Below are 24,734 nucleotides of genomic sequence, written 5' to 3'. Positions count from 1 at the left end.
TAAAATCCAATTATTTTCCTTAGTTCCTGGTTATATAAGCAGATCAGTTGCTGGAAGTTACGACAACGAAGGAATTGCTATATTTGCTTTGATGTTCACTTATTACACATGGGTAAGAAATTTTTTTTCTTTTTGCTGCTAGACGTTTTTTCTTTCTTTTTGCTGCTAGACGTTTTTTCTTTCTTTTTGCTGCTAGACGTTTTTTCTTTCTTTTTGCTGCTAGACGTTTTTTCTTTCTTTTTGCTGCTAGACGTTTTTTCTTTCTTTTTGCTGCTAGACGTTTTTTCTTTCTTTTTGCTGCTAGACGTTTTTTCTTTCTTTTTGCTGCTAGACGTTTTTTCTTTCTTTTTGCTGCTAGACGTTTTTTCTTTCTTTTTGCTGCTAGACGTTTTTTCTTTCTTTTTGCTGCTAGACGTTTTTTCTTTCTTTTTGCTGCTAGACGTTTTTTCTTTCTTTTTGCTGCTAGACGTTTTTTCTTTCTTTTTGCTGCTAGACGTTTTTTCTTTCTTTTTGCTGCTAGACGTTTTTTCTTTCTTTTTGCTGCTAGACGTTTTTTCTTTCTTTTTGCTGCTAGACGTTTTTTCTTTCTTTTTGCTGCTAGACGTTTTTTCTTTCTTTTTGCTGCTAGACGTTTTTTCTTTCTTTTTGCTGCTAGACGTTTTTTCTTTCTTTTTGCTGCTAGACGTTTTTTCTTTCTTTTTGCTGCTAGACGTTTTTTCTTTCTTTTTGCTGCTAGACGTTTTTTCTTTCTTTTTGCTGCTAGACGTTTTTTCTTTCTTTTTGCTGCTAGACGTTTTTTCTTTCTTTTTGCTGCTAGACGTTTTTTCTTTCTTTTTGCTGCTAGACGTTTTTTCTTTCTTTTTGCTGCTAGACGTTTTTTCTTTCTTTTTGCTGCTAGACGTTTTTTCTTTCTTTTTGCTGCTAGACGTTTTTTCTTTCTTTTTGCTGCTAGACGTTTTTTCTTTCTTTTTGCTGCTAGACGTTTTTTCTTTCTTTTTGCTGCTAGACGTTTTTTCTTTCTTTTTGCTGCTAGACGTTTTTTCTTTCTTTTTGCTGCTAGACGTTTTTTCTTTCTTTTTGCTGCTAGACGTTTTTTCTTTCTTTTTGCTGCTAGACGTTTTTTCTTTCTTTTTGCTGCTAGACGTTTTTTCTTTCTTTTTGCTGCTAGACGTTTTTTCTTTCTTTTTGCTGCTAGACGTTTTTTCTTTCTTTTTGCTGCTAGACGTTTTTTCTTTCTTTTTGCTGCTAGACGTTTTTTCTTTCTTTTTGCTGCTAGACGTTTTTTCTTTCTTTTTGCTGCTAGACGTTTTTTCTTTCTTTTTGCTGCTAGACGTTTTTTCTTTCTTTTTGCTGCTAGACGTTTTTTCTTTCTTTTTGCTGCTAGACGTTTTTTCTTTCTTTTTGCTGCTAGACGTTTTTTCTTTCTTTTTGCTGCTAGACGTTTTTTCTTTCTTTTTGCTGCTAGACGTTTTTTCTTTCTTTTTGCTGCTAGACGTTTTTTCTTTCTTTTTGCTGCTAGACGTTTTTTCTTTCTTTTTGCTGCTAGACGTTTTTTCTTTCTTTTTGCTGCTAGACGTTTTTTCTTTCTTTTTGCTGCTAGACGTTTTTTCTTTCTTTTTGCTGCTAGACGTTTTTTCTTTCTTTTTGCTGCTAGACGTTTTTTCTTTCTTTTTGCTGCTAGACGTTTTTTCTTTCTTTTTGCTGCTAGACGTTTTTTCTTTCTTTTTGCTGCTAGACGTTTTTTCTTTCTTTTTGCTGCTAGACGTTTTTTCTTTCTTTTTGCTGCTAGACGTTTTTTCTTTCTTTTTGCTGCTAGACGTTTTTTCTTTCTTTTTGCTGCTAGACGTTTTTTCTTTCTTTTTGCTGCTAGACGTTTTTTCTTTCTTTTTGCTGCTAGACGTTTTTTCTTTCTTTTTGCTGCTAGACGTTTTTTCTTTCTTTTTGCTGCTAGACGTTTTTTCTTTCTTTTTGCTGCTAGACGTTTTTTCTTTCTTTTTGCTGCTAGACGTTTTTTCTTTCTTTTTGCTGCTAGACGTTTTTTCTTTCTTTTTGCTGCTAGACGTTTTTTCTTTCTTTTTGCTGCTAGACGTTTTTTCTTTCTTTTTGCTGCTAGACGTTTTTTCTTTCTTTTTGCTGCTAGACGTTTTTTCTTTCTTTTTGCTGCTAGACGTTTTTTCTTTCTTTTTGCTGCTAGACGTTTTTTCTTTCTTTTTGCTGCTAGACGTTTTTTCTTTCTTTTTGCTGCTAGACGTTTTTTCTTTCTTTTTGCTGCTAGACGTTTTTTCTTTCTTTTTGCTGCTAGACGTTTTTTCTTTCTTTTTGCTGCTAGACGTTTTTTCTTTCTTTTTGCTGCTAGACGTTTTTTCTTTCTTTTTGCTGCTAGACGTTTTTTCTTTCTTTTTGCTGCTAGACGTTTTTTCTTTCTTTTTGCTGCTAGACGTTTTTTCTTTCTTTTTGCTGCTAGACGTTTTTTCTTTCTTTTTGCTGCTAGACGTTTTTTCTTTCTTTTTGCTGCTAGACGTTTTTTCTTTCTTTTTGCTGCTAGACGTTTTTTCTTTCTTTTTGCTGCTAGACGTTTTTTCTTTCTTTTTGCTGCTAGACGTTTTTTCTTTCTTTTTGCTGCTAGACGTTTTTTCTTTCTTTTTGCTGCTAGACGTTTTTTCTTTCTTTTTGCTGCTAGACGTTTTTTCTTTCTTTTTGCTGCTAGACGTTTTTTCTTTCTTTTTGCTGCTAGACGTTTTTTCTTTCTTTTTGCTGCTAGACGTTTTTTCTTTCTTTTTGCTGCTAGACGTTTTTTCTTTCTTTTTGCTGCTAGACGTTTTTTCTTTCTTTTTGCTGCTAGACGTTTTTTCTTTCTTTTTGCTGCTAGACGTTTTTTCTTTCTTTTTGCTGCTAGACGTTTTTTCTTTCTTTTTGCTGCTAGACGTTTTTTCTTTCTTTTTGCTGCTAGACGTTTTTTCTTTCTTTTTGCTGCTAGACGTTTTTTCTTTCTTTTTGCTGCTAGACGTTTTTTCTTTCTTTTTGCTGCTAGACGTTTTTTCTTTCTTTTTGCTGCTAGACGTTTTTTCTTTCTTTTTGCTGCTAGACGTTTTTTCTTTCTTATTCAACAACTTCCAGAACAGTCTTTTTTTTTTAAACTTGGTAAACTAAGAGAAACCCCTTTCTTCCTCTTGAATCTACATACCTCTTTCATTTTTATAAGTGTTTATTTATTTTTTTATTTTTTTACACACTGACTTGCAACAATTTTGCTAAGTTTTGTAAATTGTATTAGATGGCTTACTTTGACTAATATTCTCAACTTGGTTCTTACATTCACATGGTTTTTGTGGATGTAATCTGACCTTCAGGTGAATCTTTTGAATTTGGGAACTTTCTTGTTGAACTCGGGAATCTGTAGAACTTTTATTGCATCTGCATAGATTGTTATCCCATCAGCCTGTAAATTTGTTGTAACAACTAATATAAGAATAGAATTCTAAATGATGCAATTATTACTCTTTATCTAAAAACATTTGGAACCTAATTTTGTAATATTCCTCTCTGAATTAAGTTTTTTTTCTTTTTTTTTTTTTCTTTTTTTTCCTTTTTTGTACTGATGAAAACCTTAAAATTATCGGAACTGGGTAAATATATATGATATTCAATTTCCTCTTAGTGTAAAGGTTATTTAGTTGTAGTTAAGAACTAGTTGAAGAAGTCTGGTGACAGCCTTGTCAAAATATGAAATACTTGCCACGTTGTCATAAGTATCACAATATCAAGAGATGAGTGATTGATACTCTCTCCCCTGAAAGAGAAAGACTAAGGGACTTGAAGTGAGAGAGAAAGACAAGATTTGCAACCATTTTTGTCTGTTTTATGTACTAATTTGGGAGGAAAATGCTGACTCGTTTCTTGTGGAATCTATCCTAAAAAGAATGTGTGTGTGTGTCTAGCTAACAAGGACTGAGAAGAGGGGTGAGACGAATAGAGAGGTAGATAGAAACTTTAATAGAAAAATGTTACACGTTTGTCTCTGAGCGAAGATGTCTGCCTAGAAGAGTTTGCTGAAGGCGAGAGGTTCAACACTATGCGTGGACTATCTAACTGCTGCTGGCAAACTCTGAATGCAGCACAAACCATAATTAAAGACTTGGTCTATAAAGGTCTGCAACTGTGAACCAAAATTGTGATTCTAGGTTCAAAAAGCAAGACAGGCATTTCCACTGCAGCCATATATATCCCCCTCCCCCTGGTTTGTTGCAGTGATGATAGATTTGAAGTATTTAAAGAGGTCAACCTTTTCTAGAAGTTCTCAAAGAGGATAAGAGGATTGGCTGCTTTGCAAGCAGAAGGAATCCTATTGTTAGCAGTGTGTGTGTGTGTGTGTGTGTGTGTGTGTTTTTTTTTTTTTTTTTTGTACTTTAATGCCAAGTTGGAAGGCAAAGCAATGTAATTTGTTATTGGATACTGACAAACTTGTTTTGGGGCTGCAAGAACCAATGTGGTGATCACCTCAAAATATGACTAGAATGATGAAATTGAATACAGAACAGATTAAAGATACACATATCTTTTGTATTCATTAGTGGAATCAAGACCAGCCGTCACTAGTTTTAATCTTGGCAATGGACTGCTGTATTGTGTTAGCTCTCATTCGACTGAATTTATTTCAAGAAGCTGGCTCAACCTAACTAGAATGAATACTAACACAAGTTAATAAAGGTTTCGATTTTACTTCATCTTTATTTAAAGAAATAACGTTTTGAATATTTTCACTTTAAAGCTGTGTAATTTTGGCTTATTATTAATGACACTTAAAGTTGTATGTTCAAAATTACATTTTTTTTTATTGGATAAATATGAAAGATGTTTTTTTTTTCTTTTCAGATAAAAGCTGTGAAGACTGGAACCGTTTTCTGGGGTGTCTGTACAGCACTTTCTTACTTTTACATGGTAAGAACGTTTGGTTATATCAATTTCTCTAAACTTAGGTCTGCATCAGGTATATTAATGTATGTTAAGCACTCACTTAATAAAAAAATAAGTATTCTCACATATATATATATATACTAGCAGTTCAGCCCGACTTTGCTTGGGCCCTATGTACTGTTCATAACTTTATGTGTGTGTGTGTATATATATTAAAAAGTTTGACTCGTGTCCAGGTTACCTACATCTAAAATTTCAAGTGCTTAGACCCAAAATTAGTGGAGGAGTTCGGTAGAGTCTGCAAAGGTCAATGCTTTCAACTTTGACCTCTTCGCAGCCAAATTTTTGCTCAAAAACTGATTAAAAAGCTTTCTGCATGTCTGAATACACTTTATGTAAAATTTCTAATGTTTAGACCTAAAATTGGCTGAGTAATTTGGTAGAGACCGCAAAGATCAAATTTTTTAAAACTTTGACTCTAATTTTGATCCCCATAACATTTGTTTTAGGGTCAAATCAAATTAAAAAGTTAGAACCATGTCCAAGTAACCTACATCTAAAATTTGAAGTGTTTAGACCCAAAATTGGTGGAGTTTAGTAGAGTTTTCAATGGTCAAATCGTTGAACTTTGACCTCTTGACAGCCAAATTTATGGCTGAAAACCTATTAAAAAGATTTTCCCAAATCTCTATATCCATTATGTCAAATTTCGAGTCTGTAGACTGAAAATCAACAGTAGTTTAGTAGGGTAATGTGCACGCAGAGACAATTTCACTTTGTGTGTGTGTATATATATATATATATATATATATATATATAATGGAGATAAAAAAGGAACAAACCAAGTTATGTGTTCAACATTTTGTCTTCATTGTTAAACTTCTAGATAATTAAAATTAAGAAACTAAAATACCAGTACAATATTTGAAAATATATTTTTGTTGTAATGAAATGTATGACTTTGTTGTATTTCAGAACGAAAAAATGTTGTGGAAATTAAAAAAAGATATAGCGTTATGAAAGAAAGTCAGTTTTTTTTTTTTTTTAACGTCATGTAGCCGTTAATATATCTAAAAAGATATGATGCAATTTATATTCTTTTTGGAATAAATGTGTCCATTATAATTTAAATATTGATGTGTAACTGAAATGAAATGAGTGTATTTTTGTTATGTAATTTATTGACTGATTATATGTATTATAGATGGTGTTTTCTATGGTGTGAGAAAGCTAACCTGTGTCTAAAATTAAATTATGTTCTGTTAATAGGAGTTAACGGTGATAAATTATAGAAACCTCCACGTTGTTTAATTGTGCTTGAATTTGCGATAAGCATTGATTCAAGAAAACTCGTGGTTTATTTAAAATAAATTGAACTATTTTTGCTTGTTTGAAGTCAAAAGTATGATTATGCTGCAATGAATGAGAGAATAATGCATTCAGAGAATTGCTATTTCTTATATCTCTTATGTTCATTGAAAATCTTGTTCAATGACTTTTTTCATTCTGAAATAAAACGGTCATACATTTCATTACAACAAAAATGTTTTCAAATTTTGTACTGGTATTTTATTTTCTTGAAAAAAAAAACATAAATGTTATAACGAAAATCACTCTAACTTCTCTAATATCTATACATCAATTCCATTGGAAAAACTTAAAACAGTTTTCAGCATGAAATGACCTTAAAGATTGCATTTCTGTAAAACCAAACAATCATTCATCCAGAAGAAGTCTTACAATAAAGACGAAACATTGATGAACACATAACTTGGTTCGTTTCTTTTTTATCTCCCTATCTCGTCGGAATACTATTTCCATTATCCTCATCATATATACATATGTATGTTTATGGAGAAATATTGTTATTTAATTATATTTCACCTTTTATCTATACCAGTCTTTTAATTTATGAAGCTTGGTGTAACTACAGAGCATATATAATGCTATGCACTACGAAACGATGCTGTCAAGAATTGTGCATTTCAACTTAAAAAGTAAACATTAAAATGGTCAACATCTTGAAATTTGGAATATAGACCTTTGTTATATCTATATATCTATAAAAGTGAACATGTCTGTCTGTCTGTGTACATTTTCCTTTGCAATAACTCTGTCAATTTTTAGTCTACACTCGAAATTTGATATACAGGGTACTGACATTTGGGAAAATCTATGTGATTGGGTTTCTGCCAGAAATTTGGCTGTTAAGGGGTCAAAATTCAATTATTTGACCTTGAGAACTCTACCAAACTCCTCCGACAATTTTGGTCTAAACACTTGAAATTTTAGATATAGGTCCCTTGGACATGGATCTAACTTAATAACTTGATTTGAACCCAAAACAATAAATTTTAAGGGGTCATAATAGGGGTCAAAAAGTTAAAAAAAAAAAAAAATTGACCGTTTTTTTTTTGTTTTTTTTTGTTTTGTTTTTTCCTCAGCATACACCTCCAAACACCCGGGCAATGCTGGGCACCCATGCTAGTATATATATATATATATATATATATATAAATATTTCTGCATAACATTTATTTTTCTTGGCCTTTAAGCCAAGATCACAACTGAGACAATTTTTATTTTTTTTCCTATCCAGAGTGCCCCTTTTTGGGAGCTAGATTTTCCCCACATTAAAAACTGACTTTGTGTCTAACTCTTTCCTCGTGGGGAGGAAAATAAATAGGAACATCATGACATTCCTAGCATGTATGTGTGAAAGGAAGGAATGAGGATTTTTTTCATCTAAATATTTTAAAACGTCATCTTTTGTAAAAAAAAAAAAAAATAAATTCCTAACTAGATTAAAGAGCTCTATTATAAATTCTTTTAAGATAAATTCAGAAACTGTGTATACAGCCATGAGTAGGGCTAGGACAACAGCATATTCTTTTTATTGTTTTGACTCTCATGTGTATATCTGTTGATATCTTATATGTTTTTATATCATAGCCCTAGTCATGTGTGTGTGTGTTATATGGATGGATATTTTAAGATGTGTACCTTTTTCTTCTTTGGTCGGTGCCCCCTCGTAACAATTCATGTATGCTTTCAAAAACACAACTTGATATTGTTTGGAGAAAGTCTTTATTTTGGATTTTCTGCATTCCCTGGGAAGCCTCTGCATTGTTGAATCGATTCCCATCTCTTCTTTTTTTTTCCCCCTCATCTTAAATCAAGATTCTCTCGTTCTGACTAACTGCAATTAACTGACTCGAAATGCATGTGCGTTGTCTATTTATTTTAAGGTGTATGTATGGGGTGGTAACATCCCTTTAACCGATTTGCATTCTAAGTGCACTGGCCTGCCTCGTGACCCCTGCCAGCATGCAGGTACAATGCGTCTGAATCGAAGTCAACAAGCTTGAAGCCTGTCAGTCTTAACCTTTCAACCTCTCTGCACTTTAACACAAGTTGATTCCAGCCAGTATCTCGTTAACTGCGTCATCGACACAACACTGTCTTCACTTGACATGATCACAGGCTTGGGTGAAGGATGGATTTACAGGCATCTTTCTGCAGGGTGTTTGCCCAACTCTTTATCAGGCTTCGTTTTGGTCACTTCCCAACAAGGCAAGTGTTACAACAACGTCCTTGTTGGCTCTTAATGTGTGTCCAAACCATCTGAGCCACTATTCCCTCAATCGATGTGCTTTTGCTTTTGAATATCAACATTCCAGATGTGATCCAGCAGTAGAATTCAAGACATCCAACAGAGCATTTTAGTTTCCATTATAGCAGATGTTTGCTCTGCCTTGTTCTTGGTAAACACTCCAAGTTATATAAAATATATCTTCGACAGTAGATGGTCATTGATCTTGTGGTTACAGAGAATACCAGAGGTGGTGTTGAGCCACATCGCAGTGATGCACACAACAACTTTGAGAATGTTATCATTGTTAACTGTCGAACAGATATTTTAAGATCATGCCTGTCGACTTGGATGATACCATGTCTGTGTTTATCGATGATTAAATATTCAGTCTTCCTGATGATCAGCCGTAAATCTAACTGCGCCAGTTTATCTTTCCAGGACTTATGTTATAAATGGCATTTTCTCTTTGAGGCAAGCTGAACATCATCTGCATACAAGAGTGTCTAGGGCATGGGCTAGTGCAGGTCTTTGATGCTGTACATGACAAGAATGCAGAGCAGCACAGAAAGGGCCAAGTCTTGGTGTACTCCAACCATGATGATGAAGTTCTTAGACATATCAGCGGCAGGTCACATCAGACTCCTTGATGAGTTGTAGTCTGACTCGGCAAAATAATTTTGCGGAAATATTATGGTCTTACAGCATGTATCAGATTACATGTGGCATGCAGTTAAAGGACTTTTCCAGATCAAGGAAGGCAAGATGCAGCGATATCAACCTTGGCATTCTTTTCTGTCAAGGACCATGTTTGTCATCTGTTGTGTTGTACTTAATGAACTCAAATTTTGTATCCTCATAACATTCTCCTTTATTCTGTGTCCAATGATCTAACAAATTTTCATTGCGTTCAAAATAAGTCAAATTGGTTTGTAGTTGCTGCGTTCAGTGGGACTTTATTCTTATAGATTTAAACTCTGACATCAACTGGGATTCTTTCTGCAATTATTTGACTAAACAGCTCCACCAGCCATGCAGAAAGATTTAAGGTTTGGGAGGACCACATTTTGGTAGCAATGTCCTCAGGACAAGTTGCCTAGCATTAAAACAGTATAGAATCAGTCATATTCCCATCTGTATTTGGGTAAAACATCATATATACCAGGGATGTACTTAAAATTCTTAATTATCAAATTTTCTATGATTTCAAGTTGGTTATGGCTAAAAATATAATGTAATATTCATACTCTTTGGGTTTCCATGGACTAAGTGCATCAGAAAAAAAATGGCGTTCGATTTTTGCTCGTAGTTGTTCCAAAAACAACCCTAAAACTAGATCCGTCAAGCAGCAGATGACTTTCTATGATATTAAACCATGTCCAAAAAGATAGAAAAGGGGTCCCAAAAGTAACATGACTAAGTATGTGTACAAAGAGAAAATTTTTCAATTTCTTATCCCTGCTGATATGCACACACACGCACATATGTATATATTATATATATTTATATATATATATTGCCTCTTTTTCTATTTATTTATTTTAGGTTTCTGCCTGGGGTGGCTATGTCTTCATTATCAACTTAATTCCTCTTCACGTTTTTGTTTTATTGCTCATGAGGCGCTATTCTCGAAGAATCTATATTGGTATGTAGCCATTATGTAATTTTTTGCATATTTAAAACCTCCATATGTTGTAAATAAATTTTTGATGAATTATTTTCAATTATTGGGGTAGCGAGATTATGCTGAGGACAAAGTACAGTAAAAGTAATTATAAGATGAGGATGCAAAAAAATATAAATTGTGAATCATAAAAATCTTATTTATTTTACCTAGTATTTTTTTTTATACAAAAATTGTAAAAAAAAATGTCATGTAGTTCAATTAAAAAAAATATGAAAAAATTTACTAGTTTTCACAATATTCAGAAAATAAAAATGTGATAATGTAATTTTTTAGCTGTTATGTTTCGATTTAAAGTTGTTAATGAAACTTAATTATGCTAATTAGTATAATGTACTTGAAAACGTAATTCTAATCTGTACAAAATTTCCTTTAATTTGATATGTAACAAGTCATATTTTGTTAATTTCTTTGAATTGTGGTGGCCATCTTGGATTTCCTGGTTGCTGTCTTGGATTTTTCATGTTATAATGACAAATGATAATGTCCATCAGAATAATACTTCATATGATGATAAACCTGTACTTACCGTTTTTCTTAGCTGTTTTTATGTTTCTACTTAAAGCTGTTAAAATGAAACTGAAATATGCTAATTAGTATTCAAGTTACCAAGTGAAATGGTCGTAAATACAGCCATCTGAACCTTCATAGTATTATATGTTCAAATTTTCAAGATCTGAAAATACAGCTTTTTTAAAGATGGGTTAGTCTGTAAATTGTGCTAATTTCCTACCATTTTCAGTCACAAACTTGTATGCATTTGAATAGGACTGACTTAAGACAAAATGTCCAGTTAACCACGCATTTTTGATGGTCATAACTCCAGTTCTAATGGACCGATTTAAAAAAAAAACTAATTTCTTTTGTTTTTTATGCTCTTTTTGATAATGCTTGATTTGAGTTTATTTGAGGTAAAGAAAAAAGTGGTGTGGTATTGCTAATATAAGCATGATTGGAATTAATCATCCACCCCTGCCATATTAGTAAAGCAGTAACTTGCATTTAATTTGTTTTGAATAGGTACTGTTTTGCTAAAACAGTTATTACTTTACAAAATTTTTTTTATCTAAAATATATTTCTGAATTTCTAAAGTAATCTAACCAGTTTGGAAAAAATTCTTAAATTTTGCATAAAATATCTTTTTCCTTAAATTTTAGTCGACTAAAAATAAAACCTATCCATAATTTTTTTTTTTACTATTTTCTCCTTTTTCAGCTTACAGTACATTCTACATAGTGGGTTTATTGTTATCCATGCAAATTCCATTTGTTGGTTTCCAACCCATTCGCACAAGTGAGCATATGGCTGCAGCAGGTTAGTGTCACATTTTTAATCAGTCCTTTTCTTGACTCAAAAATCTAATCTGAAACCCTCCTCCTACTCCATTTTATTCTATATCAGTTGGATCTCTGCCTCATCCCTACTACCCATTTTTTTTTTTTTTCAGTGGTAACCATAAATTTTATGAAACAGCTGTATTAGAAATAAATATATTCCTTCAATATAATTTGCAAAGTAAAATATAAATAAATGAAATAAAATTTTGCCACTTATGTTAACTTTTATGAATCTGTGTGTGTATATATATATATATATATATATATAGTAGCATTTCAGCCCGGTATTGCCCGGGTGTTTGGTGTGTGTTGAGTAAAAAAAAAAAAAAAAAAAAAAAAAAGCGGTAGTAGGCAAGCTGGCTCGAACCCGTATTGCGAAGGAGAAAAATGTGAAAAAAAAACGACATCTTTGCTGTTACGACCACTGCTAAACCATAAGTGACGTAGGTTTAAATAGTAATACACACGGACGAAAAAATGCTTTGGATAATCAGATTTCAAGGTAGTTCTACTAAAATAGCCATATTTTTTAAACCAAAGCACTTCAAATTACTGTTTTGTTCGGAAATGAATATACTTTCAAATGAATTAATAAATATGAATGTACATTATATATTTTAAGAGTTTTAAGCAAATAAAGTGATAAAAATGTGAACGTCATAAAATGGCGTTTTCGGTAAGGTTTTGTAATGACCCCCCCCCCCCCTGTTTTCTAAAGGTCCGTACCGTGATTGTATAAAGAATTTCGTCATGAAATTTGGGAACCAATCAGTAGAGGTGTTAATCTTAAAACTGTCAAGTTTCCGAAATATTTTTGACCATTTCTTTTTTTGTTGTGTTAAAAATAAGACTTTAATATGACTAGTATCGAACATTTTGAAAAAAAAATTCTTCGGACACCCAGTAGTAAGTAAATCAATCTTTTTACTATCTTTATCAATTAAAAGTATTATTTTATGTTGAGTAGGACCGCGGTAATTGATAATTTAAAAGGACCTACCCGAAAAAAAAATTGTTTCTATTTCTCGAATTTGGTCAAATGAAGTTAGTATTACTAGAAGCAGCAGCAGCTCCAGCCTGTAGAATCAGCCATAGCACAGCACAGTGTATAAACAACACGCGTTCTTTAATTTTTATTCAAGAACGAATTAAGAAAAACATGAAAATATGAATATAAATGTTCTTATATGTTTAATTAGAGCTATTTTGTTATCAGAATAACATTAGTTTAGAACTATTCGGTTTTCAGAATGTATAATAACAATCCCAACCAATTCGGCATTATGAATCGGTAGCAGTGTCAGAATCTTTGGGAAAATCGCCATTGCAAATTTGACACCCCTAAGACAAAACTGCGAATAAAATATAAAAAAATCGTAATTTCTGTTTTTAAAGTGGGTTTTTTATTTTATTTATGGAATATACTTCCAAAATAAACTATTAAAGTTGTTTCAAACATAATAAAAATATTATTTCTTATTTGTTAAAAAACCGTGTTGACAAAATATCCGCTCGCGGTGATTGAATACGCGGACATTCATTGAATCTGTTGCAATTTCTCACATTTCTCGTCAAATTTAAAAACATGGTTAAAAAAACAAAATAAACTTTTGTAGATTGCATGCACTTTTATTCTTTAAATTAGTTTTGAACAGCGAATTAAAACAATGTTTTACTGCGAACAGCCACAAATGTTTTTTTTTCAAAATCAAAATAAGTATCAAAATCTCGTTTATACATAGATTTGAAAAAATTGTTAAAAACAAACATATAACAAATAAATGTTATCAAAGGAAAGATAAGTTACTTTTCTACCTAACTGGATAATTTTCTAGTGTTTTTATTTAATGTAACATGTTTATTCAGCTCAAAAAACCTACAGTGTTTACCGATGTATTGGAAAATTGAAAATGGCGCCCGGCCCGACTCTCTTTGACACGGTAAGTTTGAGAAAAGGAGTTAAAAATAAAAAAAACTATACAAAATACTGTTAAAAACTATCAGAATTTATGTCAGCCTATGTCACATGTCACGGCAACATATATTGAGCGAGTTTCTAGCAGTATTTTGTCTACTTTTTTATTTTTAACTCTTTTCCACAAACTTACCGTTTCAAGAGTCAGGCGCCATTTTAAATTTTCCAAAACATCGGTAAACACAGTTTTCAAGCTGAATAAACATGTTACATTAAATAAAAACACTAAAAAATTATCCAGTTATGTAGAAAAGTAACTTGCTTTTGATAACATTTATTTGTTATATATTTGTTTTTTGACAACTTTTTCGAATCTATGTGTATAGTAATACAAACCCTCAAAATCTATATCAATATTCTTGAAATTTTAAAAGAAAACACATCAAACTACCATTAGGAAGCTTTTTATTTCGTTATTTTTTTTTTCTACTTATTAAGCGAAAGATATTTTTACAACCTGCTCCAGCGTAGTATAAACGGCCTATGGAATTAACACCTTCAACCTCGAAAATAGAAATCAACAAATTTATGGAATTTTCTTTGAAATTTCGCAACGCAGTTTCTTATTAAATTAAAACTAAATATAACATTTTCTGACTTATTTACCTGTCGAATACACACACACATATATATGTATGTATATATATGTATATATATATATATATATATATATATATATATATATATCTTTCTGTAAAATATTTATTTGAAATGGAAACGGCATTTTGCAGTTAGGACAACAAAACAAAAATGAAGTAACGGTTCGTATTCCTAAAACACTCTTTAACCCTAACAATAACACTAAGTTCGAGTGGCAAGCCCCCCCCCAAATAAAATACCTTTGTAAGCCACATACAAGCATCTAAAATAAACAAACAAAAATAGATCCTTACTTAAAGAAAAATACACATAAAAATAAATTGGTTAACTGTCCTAAAATGCTAGAATGGCCAGGAAATGGTGAATTATTTTACATTAAATTTTTGTGAAACTAACCGCTCCCCCCCCCTCTAATATTGTTTTTGTTAGCTTTGTCTCTGTCAAGTTTTCAGTATGTTCACACATAATTTTCCTTAGCCCCTACAATTAATTCAAAGTCCGAATGGCAACCCTCCCCATATTCTCATTGCATAGAAACCCTTCTTAAAACTACACATAATCATCTTAAAAAAAAAAAAAAAAAAAAAAAAAACAGTTAACTGCCCTAAAATGCTAGAATGACCTATATTAGGAAATTATTTTACATTCAATTCTAAAATAATTTGTTTATCTTTCATTAAAGTTTTTCATGGCATTTTATACATAATTTCCTAAAAAGGTAGAATCACATTTTGGAGGGGTGGTCAGAAGGAGTTGAGTGGGGTTAAACAGAAGGTGTTAATCTACAATAATACCAAAGAAATATTGCAATATATTCATTTTTAAATGGTCTTATGTTTAGATTTAAGTTTTTTGTACATAAAGCACATTACAATTCAACTTTGAGTTCTCCAACTTCTTTTCTGTTTATGGATACATGGCATTTTTAAGGAATTGCAGCATATTTATGCACATTTACTGCAGATTATTTGGAAACCATAAACTTTGGGAGATTTTCAGTTGCATATTCTGATTCCTTGTACAAAAATACACTTATATGGTAAATTTCATTTCTTAGTTTTGTGTTTTAACAAAGATATGACATTTTTACTGCAAAGGTAGTGTAAAAAATGTGACGAAACGCATATGGTCTTAAAGAGGGAAAAATATCCAAACGTGTGAGGCACAAAAATAGCCATAACTTCCTTAATTTTAATCAGATTTTAAAAATTTAAAAAGATTCTTTCTTAGCTCTTTCTATGCATACCAATATTGAAATATTTCAAGCTATTTCAATTTTTTCATGTGTATTGCTAGTTTAAAATTAAGGCTAGACAATCAAAAAGAGGAGATAACTTTCGAAAATATTGGCGAAAAAAGCGACACCTCCCTGTAGAAAAGTGCCCAGTTGAAGGTGAAGAAATTATTTAGCCAATTTTTCGGTATTTGTCGTCTGAAGGGTCGAGCTTCAAAACGATTCTGATCTTGTGAAAATTTGTTGCCTCTGTCGAAAGTTTTAGGCAGACATGCAAACATACATACATACATTTATATATTGGTAGCTCAAATTTTCGACCCTAACCGATTAAAAAGCTTGCTCTATCTCTGAATACCCTTTATGTAAAATTTCAAATGTTTAGACCAGAAATTGTCTGAGTAATTTGGTAGAGACCGCAGAAGTAAAATTTTTTAAAACTTTGATCCCTATTATGACCCCCTTAACATTCATTGTTTTGGGCTCAAATCAAGTTATTCAGTTAGATCCATGTCCAAGGAACCTATATCTAAAATTTCAATTGTTTATACCCAAAATTGGCAGAGAAGTTTGGTAGAGTTCTCAAGGGTTAAATCATTGAACTTTCACCCCTTAACAGCCAAATTTCTGGCCAAAAACGGATTACAAAGATTTTCCCAAATGTCAGTACCCTGTATATCAAATTTTGAGTCTGTAGACTGAAAATTTACAGTTATTGCATAGAGAAATGTACACAGACAGACAGACACTTTCACTTTTATAGATATATATAGTGTGTGCACAATTGCTTTAAATATGTGTAATGATTTTACTTGGCTAAGAGTTCCTTTTTCTTACAAAATTTTCAAAAACGTAAGTGCTAAAGTTTAAGCTATTCTTGTTTAAAATAATTTTCTTAACATCTGATAACATTATTTTCATGAAAAATACTCAATTGAGATCCAATCCATCCCCCCCCCCCTAAAACATTCACATCAAGTAACTATTTTTACTATCACTGCAACAAACTTTGCTTCCTGTTTTATTTAAAACCCAACTGAATTTACATGAGCAGTTTCTAAGAACTCCCCATCCGTGAAACACATCACCACTGAACTGTTTCTCTGTACATTACAACATGGACACCTTAAAGTTTCACGTCCACAAATATTTGTCATACCATACTTAGTAATAAAAGTTTAGCCATTCCATTCGTTATTTCCATTTTTGTTTTTTTTTATAATCAACTTTTTATAGTATTCATCATCCAACTAGTAATCTCCTTAACCCTTGTCCTCGGGTGGCTTTTAGCTTTGGTAAATGGTAACATTAGTATTAAAGAAAAAGCTTGCTTTATATATTAACCAGTATTGCCTTTATACTTTCATTTTTCTGTTTTTCTTTTTTAATACCATGTTAAGAGTTAAATTTAATTTAAAGTGTCATGAAACTATTGTGAGAACTTGTGAATTTATTCTACTCTTCTCTTCTTTCAGGTGTGTTTGCCTTGCTCAACGCCTACGCTGCTTTGCGTTATATTCAATCTCACCTCACTAAAGCAGAGTTCCGTTATTTTTTCATCATTTCTATTGTCGGTGCAGCTGGGATTGTTTTTTGTACTGTTGTTGGGTTAACATGGGCAGGTGAGGAAGGCTTATCATTTTACTCCTTTATTTCTTTTTTTCTAATTACCTTGTTAAGAAAATGGTCTGTTTGCAAAATGTTACTCTTATTACTCTCCTTAATCTCCTTTCTTGGGTTCAAATCCAATCATGGCTGTTGTTTTTAAAAGATATTTCAGTCAAATCTTTATCTGTGACTTATTTATAGGGTGATCCCCCCCCCAAAAAAAAAAACAGGACATACAATTGTTTTTCTGAGCATTTTACAGTCAACAGAGAAAAAAGGCCAAAGACCCTGAGATGTTTTGAATATAATAACCTAGTTATGACCAAACTTTCATTTCATTCAGACAAAACACTAAGAAACTAATTAGGGTTGGGGCCCGTTTTTTTTTTAGTCACCCTGTACTATATATTATTTATGACATTTCAATTTTAAACATGAATACATTTATCAAGTCTTTGAACTTTTTTTTATTTTGGGTCATTTTTTATGTATCAATTTAGGAACCCAAGTTTTTTCTTTTTTTTTTCATTTTTGTTATTGTCCAGAATTCCCCTTATATTAAAAACAAAAATTTAAAAAAAGTCTGTATGATGTATGTACCCATGAAAAATGAAGTTATGTTCCAAAAAATCACGTAAATTGATAAAGTGATTTTATTTTAATAAAGAAAATCATTTTTAAGCGATTAATGGGAATCTGTAAGCATTACAACATATCTTGCAAGTTTGAATTATCTTCCTTTGTTTTTTAGATTGTTTTCAAAAGAAAAAAGATGGTTAGTCATAAAATTTGATTTTCTTTATAAAAATAAAACTACTTGATGAATTTGTGCTTTTTAGAATACACTATGCTCGTTTTGTCATGATTACATACATCATACAGATTGTTTTAATTTTGTTTTTAATGTAGGGGAAATTTTGGGTAAGAACCAAATTTTCATTAACTCTCACTCCTAAATGAATGAAAATCGTTCTACCTCTTACTCTCATAACTTTTCAGTCCTGATTTTAATCTGAGCTTGATTCCATTTGAATTACTCATCAGTATAATAATATTGAGTTCACAAAGTCAGTTTGGAATGGAAGACAAGGGAAAACAAAAGGAAATGATAAGGATGGATTTGAGAGAAACAGGGATAAAGACCTGGTCAGAAGTGGGTTATCACTAGGGCTATCACAAGAGAATATTCTTAGCATTGTTTTGACTCTAGAGTATATATCCGACACAGTTAATCAACTAAGAACCACATAACTCTATCTAAAAACTTATAAGATATTAACGGATATATACTTGAGTCGAAATAATGAAAAGAATATTCTATTGTCATAGCCCTAGTTATAACACATGTAGCATGTAATTAAAAAACTTAAACCAAATATGATTAGTCCAAAACTTAGTACAGTGAACAAGTTTTTTTGTAAGGTTAAATTAGAAATTTTTAGAAAACCAAGTAATGCTGTATATTTTTTTTTTTTTCTGAGACTTACAGTGGCATCTACTCTAATTATAGTTCTATGATTGGAGTGGATACCACTGTAAGTTTCAGGAAAAAATATTTTCATTTAATAAAAAATTTATACAACATTATTTGATGTTTCTAAAAATTTTAAACTTTTTTTATGAGGGTTTTGTAAAACCCTCACAAGAGCTAAGTTGAAAAGCCCTTGTTCTTAGCTGGGAAATTAACTAGACGAACTTAAGTTATACAACCTGCATCATGAAGCTCGGATCAAAGAACTCGACTTTAAACAAGTGTAAAATGATTTATAAATAATTATTTTGTTTGATTTATACAAAAATGAACCAGAGTTTTTCTTTGTTTCTCGATTGCTGGCCTGAATAAAGATGCAGTTTATTTCAGGTATGCCCTGACACCAGATGATGAAAGAGATTGACTGGATCCAGCACGAAGCTAGAGTGACAACCAAAATCGACAATGTTGCCACATGGACTTAGGGTCATGCATATTTTGCGTGCCCTGGGCAGCAGATATATTTTCCAGTGACTGGTGAGAGTCTGGTCACGCTTGAGGGGTTCACCACTAGACAAGTAAGAATGTAACCCTGCTGGGTTGCATCTGTGGTCCTGCGGGCTGGGAGCGATGAACACAGCCAGAAGTACATCACAAGTATGCTCCCGTGAACCAGGTTAGCGACGGATGTGACGGACAAGAGAGGGGTTAGGGTTATAGATGCCACCAAAAGTCTTATAAAAACAATTTAAAAAAAATTATTTTTCATTTAATAAAAAATTTTACAGAATTTCTTGGTTTTTTAAGATCTTCAAATTTAAACTTAGTATAGTGTAAGAATAGTCTAAGTTAATTTCGTTTTTAATGTTTTTTTTTTTGTTTGTTTTGTTTTTTTCTTTCAGGCTTCATTGCTCCCTGGAGTGGCCGCTTCTATTCCTTATGGGACACTGGTTATGCAAAAATCCACATTCCTATAATTGCCTCTGTCTCCGAACATCAACCTACAACTTGGGTTTCTTTTTTCTTTGACCTTCACATTTTGGTTTGCGCTTTTCCAGCTGGTGTTTGGTTTTGTATACGTAATGTGAATGATGAAAGAGTCTTTGGTAAGTCTTAATTCTTTTTTTTTTTTTTTCCTTGCACCATAAATACCAATCTACTATTATAGGTGTGAGCAAAATTTCAGACAAAAACAGATTCATACAGATATTGAATATTTTATGAGAAATTCAAAACTGTGCGTTTGTATTTATTTTAATGTTTTCTCTGAAGAAATTGTAATATTTCTGAGAAATAAATTCATAACTTATAGCATAAAAATAATTTTCATGAGGAAAAAGGTCAAAGTTTTATTGTTTATACAATTAAGATATTTTCAAAGTTTAAAAAAATTAATAAAATTGAGTGATTTTACAATTGTTTTATTTCACGCTATTGCATTTTTTGATTTCAATAAATGTTTCTTAAAAAAATAATTGTTCAATTATCAAAGTTAATTGGATACAAGAAATAGATACATGCACGATGTTCACAATTTTGTCTATTATATAAATAGCAGTACACATGAACTGATAAAACAGTTTGGATAATCACCGATTGCAAGGAAATTCTACTAAAATCGTCATATTTTAAAAACAAAAGGACTTTTAAGTCCTCAAAATACCACTGTTTTGTCTGGAAATTAATATAGTTTCAAATGAATTAATAAATAACATATTTTTAGAGTTTTAAGCAAATAAATTCATAAAAGTGTGACCATCATAAGACAGTGTTTTCTGTAAGGTTTGATAAAGACACGCTTCCTCTGCCCCTCCCCCCCTTCCCCAATTTGTAAATGCTCATACAGTATTTGTATTAAGAATTTTCTCATGAAATTTGGAAACTAACCAGAAGAGATGTCACTTTTAATAGTTTGGGATGTCCAAAATACTTTTTTTGTTAAAAGACTTCAACATGACTATTGAAAATTTTGAAAAAAATTTCTTCGGACACCCACTAGTAAATAAAACAATCTTTTTACTATTTTTATCCATTGAAAGTATAATTGTATACTGTTTTCTCTTGTGATAGCTAGCAATTTAAAATCATGATATTCGGAAAAAAAATTTTCTTTTTACTTTCATTGCAAAACTGTTTCATAATATTAGCAGCAGCAATAGCATGATTGTAAACACGATGTTTTCTTTGTTGAAGGTTTTTTTTTTTTTTTTTTTAAATTGAAAGTATGAATATAAAAAATGTTTTTATATGTTTAGTTAGTTTAATTAGAGCTATTCGGTTATCAGAATATTAAAGTAATCCCAACCAGTCTGGCATAATGAACTTTGTCCAACTTGCAATTTCTCGCATATTTCTAGTCAACTTTTAAAAAATATTTATATTGTTGAAAAGACAAGAAAATGTATAACTTGTGTGCATTTTTATCTGTTGCATTAGTTTTTAACGATGAACATTTGTTTAATATTAAAGTGTTTTGCTTTGAACAACAGAAAATGTTTAAAAAAAAATTTTTGTTTACTTGCACGGCCTAAAATGAATCATTTTACCTTAAATTCTAGAAAAAAAAAAAAATGTTAATCTTTCATTAAAGTTTTTCAGGGTGTTCACATGTAATTGCCTAAAAAGATAGAATCATATTTTGGAGAGATGGTCAGATGGGGTGGGAGATAGGTAACAGACGGCATTAATCTAAAATAATACCAAAGAAATATTGCAATATAGTCATTTTTAAATAGTCGTAGATTTAGATTTTGGTTTCTTGTACATAAAATGCATTACAATTCAACTTTGTTATCTAACTTTTCCTTTAATGGATGCATGGCATTTTTAAGGAATTGCAGCATATTTATGTGCATTTACTGTAGATTTAAAAACTTAATTTCTTGAGATTTTCAGTGGCATAATCTGATTTCTTGCACAAAAATACTTATATTTCATTGCTTAATCTTGTTTTAACAAAGATGCAGCATTTTTACTGAAAATGTAGTGTAAAAAATGTGAAAAAATGCATAGGGTCTTAAAGAGGGAAAAATATCTAAATGTGTAAGGCACAAAAATAGTCATAACTTATTTTAATTGGATTTAAAAATTTTAAAAGATTCTAATCAAGCTTTTTCTATATATGCAATTAATGACATATTTTAAGCTATTTAAATGTTTTCAGGTGTTGCTAATATGAGATAATATAAGAATTTTTTTTTTTCCCCCCCAGCGGTGCTCTATGCTATCAGTGCCAGTTATTTTGCTGGTGTGATGGTCCGTCTGATGCTCACTCTTACTCCAATCGTTTGTGTGCTGGCAGCCATTGCATTCTCCAAGACATTTGAAGTATATTCCAAAGATGACAATCCCAAATCCAAGCAAAAAGATGATGCTCAAGAAACTAAAAACGACCGACTTTATGATAAAGTAAGCCATTTTAACTTTATCTTCAAAACTTTTGTTTTTTTTACTCTTTTTTTCTATTTTCTTTTTCTCCTTGCCTTTTTTCTTTTGTCTTTATAATAAAACTATAGAATTTGAATCTGCTTAGATATGAAATACCCCCCCTTTACCTTTGTGATCAATAACTTTTTTACCAGCTACATAAAAAGTTTGTTCGTCATAATAGTTTGTTAAAAACAAATTTAATTTTCTATTTCAACAATTTTTATATTTTATCCTGGCTTATATTTTTTAAATTTTTTATTAGTCATAAATAAAGGAAGATGGAGAATTTAAATTATTTGGACTACCATTATCATTTTGAGTGTTATTCATCGATGTTTTGGCCACTAACCTTCAACCATCTTCAGGTATATCCTGCTGAACTCTGTAATCTGCACAGAATTTCAAACGGAATCCATTATTTAATTCACTGGAGTGGCATCCTTTTGTTTCAACTGTGACCAGGTAGAAGCCTTAAATAATTTCCGATTGTATTCTACGTACTGCTCGCAGTAGCGATTGAACCTTCAACCTCCAGAAGAATGTCACTTACAACTGAATTTTATCTAGTACTTCATCCATTACGCCACTGGACTATTCTAGTATGAATTTTGGGAGACTTGAACCTATTGTTTTTAGATGTACAATTTTAGTACTTATTATTACATATGTATTTTTTTTTTTTTTTTTTTTTTTTATCCAAATAATACAAATTAGCAATCCTCATCTCCAAATTTCAGAAACAGAGGGGGGGGGGGGATTTCTTTACTCCACAGTTGAAAGTTCTAATCCAAATCACTGGATACTAATTTAGACAAGACCGATAATTTTTCTATCTTCACCAGTGAAAATGACGGATTTGCTTTCTTTCATTGCTTTTAGTTGACAGGGTCAATGAAAAAAAAAAAATGAACCGGGTTAAGACAAAAATAATGTCACTATTGTTGTTTTAACCAACATTCGAGAGAAAGATAGAATTGATTTGGTGGTTCAATCAGTTAGCATGTTATTACACTGTATTTGGAAAAACCTTACTGAAGCATGATTATTTTGATTTAGTTCTGAAATAAATTTAAATGTTTCTAATTACAATATTATGCAGATTGCTTCATATTTTTTGTAATATAATTTACTTATGGAAATTAGAGTGTCATGTATCCCGATTAGTATTAAATAAGATTCTAATTCTGTGTTATGAAAACTTATTGTGTAGACGAGTATTATTCCTTGTCGAGTTATGCATCAGTTGATAGTGAAGCGTTCATGAAGTTTGTGTGCTATGATGCTTTGTTACTCATTGCAATCAGCTCTAAGCCAGAGAGGCAAAAAAATAAAAATAAGTAGGTACTTGTCCAGTTTTACTTTAAAATATTAAACTTCTTGTAAAAAAAAAAAAAAAAAAAAAAAAAAATAGAATAACACGAATTTTTTTATTATGTACTTATATGTTAGGTTTTAAAAAGACGGTATGCCAAAAATTATGCAAATTCAAGTATTTAAAAAAAAAAAATTTAATGGCAAAATGGTTTGTCAACCATTTTCTGCTTATCAACAGCTAAGAGACATAATTCACAGTCATAATACTAGCTAAAAATCGTTTACAGATGAAATTTTATTTTTAAAAACCAAATGAATGAATTTCAGTAATTTTTTGTGTACAACTTTTTTATTTTTTTTATTTAAACAGGTATGTGTATGTTTTTGTGCAATTATGATTTTTTAATATTGAGGTGAAATTGGATGTGTCAAAAAATATTCCAAGTTTAAGTGAAAAAAAGTATTTTCTAATAGTGAAGATTTTTGCATAACGGAAATAACTTTTCATATGCCTAAATTATAATTTAGGTGTATGATGAGTTTGTCTTTTTCCAATTACTCGTTAAGATGATGGGTAATTATGTTGATTTTGAATGTTTCTGCAATTTATTTGATGATAATGAGGATGAAAACATGTTCAGGTTAGCCTCAGTACTAACCAGGATGGTGGCTAATAAAGCAGAAATGTTGACAAACCTTGAATTTAACTGCTCCATATAAACAGATCACATGACTAATTGAAATGTCTTTTCTTTCTTTACTAATGAGCTGCTACTTGTCACTTGATAAGTATTAATACTGTTGATGTATTGTCAGTTTAATTCTGAAGAATATTAGAAGATGAATGAGTGATTACTTATGACAAGTATTTGTTGACATTGGATTACTTGTAGGATAATTTACAACAAGATGACATTGGATGTGAAAATGGCTGTTGTAGCCTGAAGGTAAACAGTCCAGTGTTAATATGTTCCACAGATTGATCTGCTTATAAACTGTTGCCAATAATTTTATCTATTTTCATTTCAGGTTGGCAAACCAAAAAAGGTCAATGATAAACCGAAAGAACAAGGTTTAGGCACAAATATTAAGAGTACGATTAATATTGCCGTCGTGATGATGTTGGTTTTGTTTGCCGTCCATTGTACGTGGGTGACAAGTAGTGCCTATTCAAGCCCCAGTATAGTTTTGGCATCCTACAATCATGATGGGTAAGCCAGTTTCATTAAATATACTTGTTCCACATAATAAGTAAAATAAATTCCCTAAACAGTTTTGCACCACTTGTATGTCCTCTCATAGAGTATTATCAAGATATGATTTTTAAACCTTATGTCTAGAATCCTTATTCCAATTTTGAGCCAAGGTTGTTACATATTTTTGATTCCAGAAAATGACTTGAATTTTAGGCTTAACCTTCAAATGAAAGGCTGTATCTATATTATGGCCTATAAAATCCCTTTAAAATATTAAAAAACTGAAATTTGAGGAATATTTATTAACTGGATAACCTACCTGGCATTGCCAGGGAATCTTTACTTTAATTATTGTGCCCCCCTCCCATCCCCATTTTTT

The 24,734-nt window shown here is 31.3% G+C and overlaps 1 protein-coding gene across 1 annotated transcript in view; it reads left to right on the top strand.

The window, feature by feature from the left end:
- The window catches only part of LOC145259915 (dolichyl-diphosphooligosaccharide--protein glycosyltransferase subunit STT3B-like), a 104,781-nt gene that overhangs the window by 60,644 nt on the left and 19,403 nt on the right, over nt 1-24,734 (top strand). The window contains exons 5-12 of the mRNA XM_080117866.1: nt 24-112; nt 4,873-4,938; nt 10,052-10,151; nt 11,407-11,505; nt 16,813-16,959; nt 19,319-19,522; nt 21,628-21,824; nt 24,189-24,370. Of these exons, the coding sequence (XP_079973992.1) occupies nt 24-112; nt 4,873-4,938; nt 10,052-10,151; nt 11,407-11,505; nt 16,813-16,959; nt 19,319-19,522; nt 21,628-21,824; nt 24,189-24,370 (1,084 nt within the window). The remainder of the gene's footprint in view (nt 1-23; nt 113-4,872; nt 4,939-10,051; nt 10,152-11,406; nt 11,506-16,812; nt 16,960-19,318; nt 19,523-21,627; nt 21,825-24,188; nt 24,371-24,734) is intronic.

This window comes from Euprymna scolopes, chromosome 35 (genome assembly GCF_053919585.1).
Source record: "Euprymna scolopes isolate OS-2025 chromosome 35, ASM5391958v1, whole genome shotgun sequence".
Lineage (NCBI taxonomy): Eukaryota > Metazoa > Mollusca > Cephalopoda > Sepiida > Sepiolidae > Euprymna > Euprymna scolopes.
This window is presented reverse-complemented; position numbering and strand designations above follow the sequence as displayed.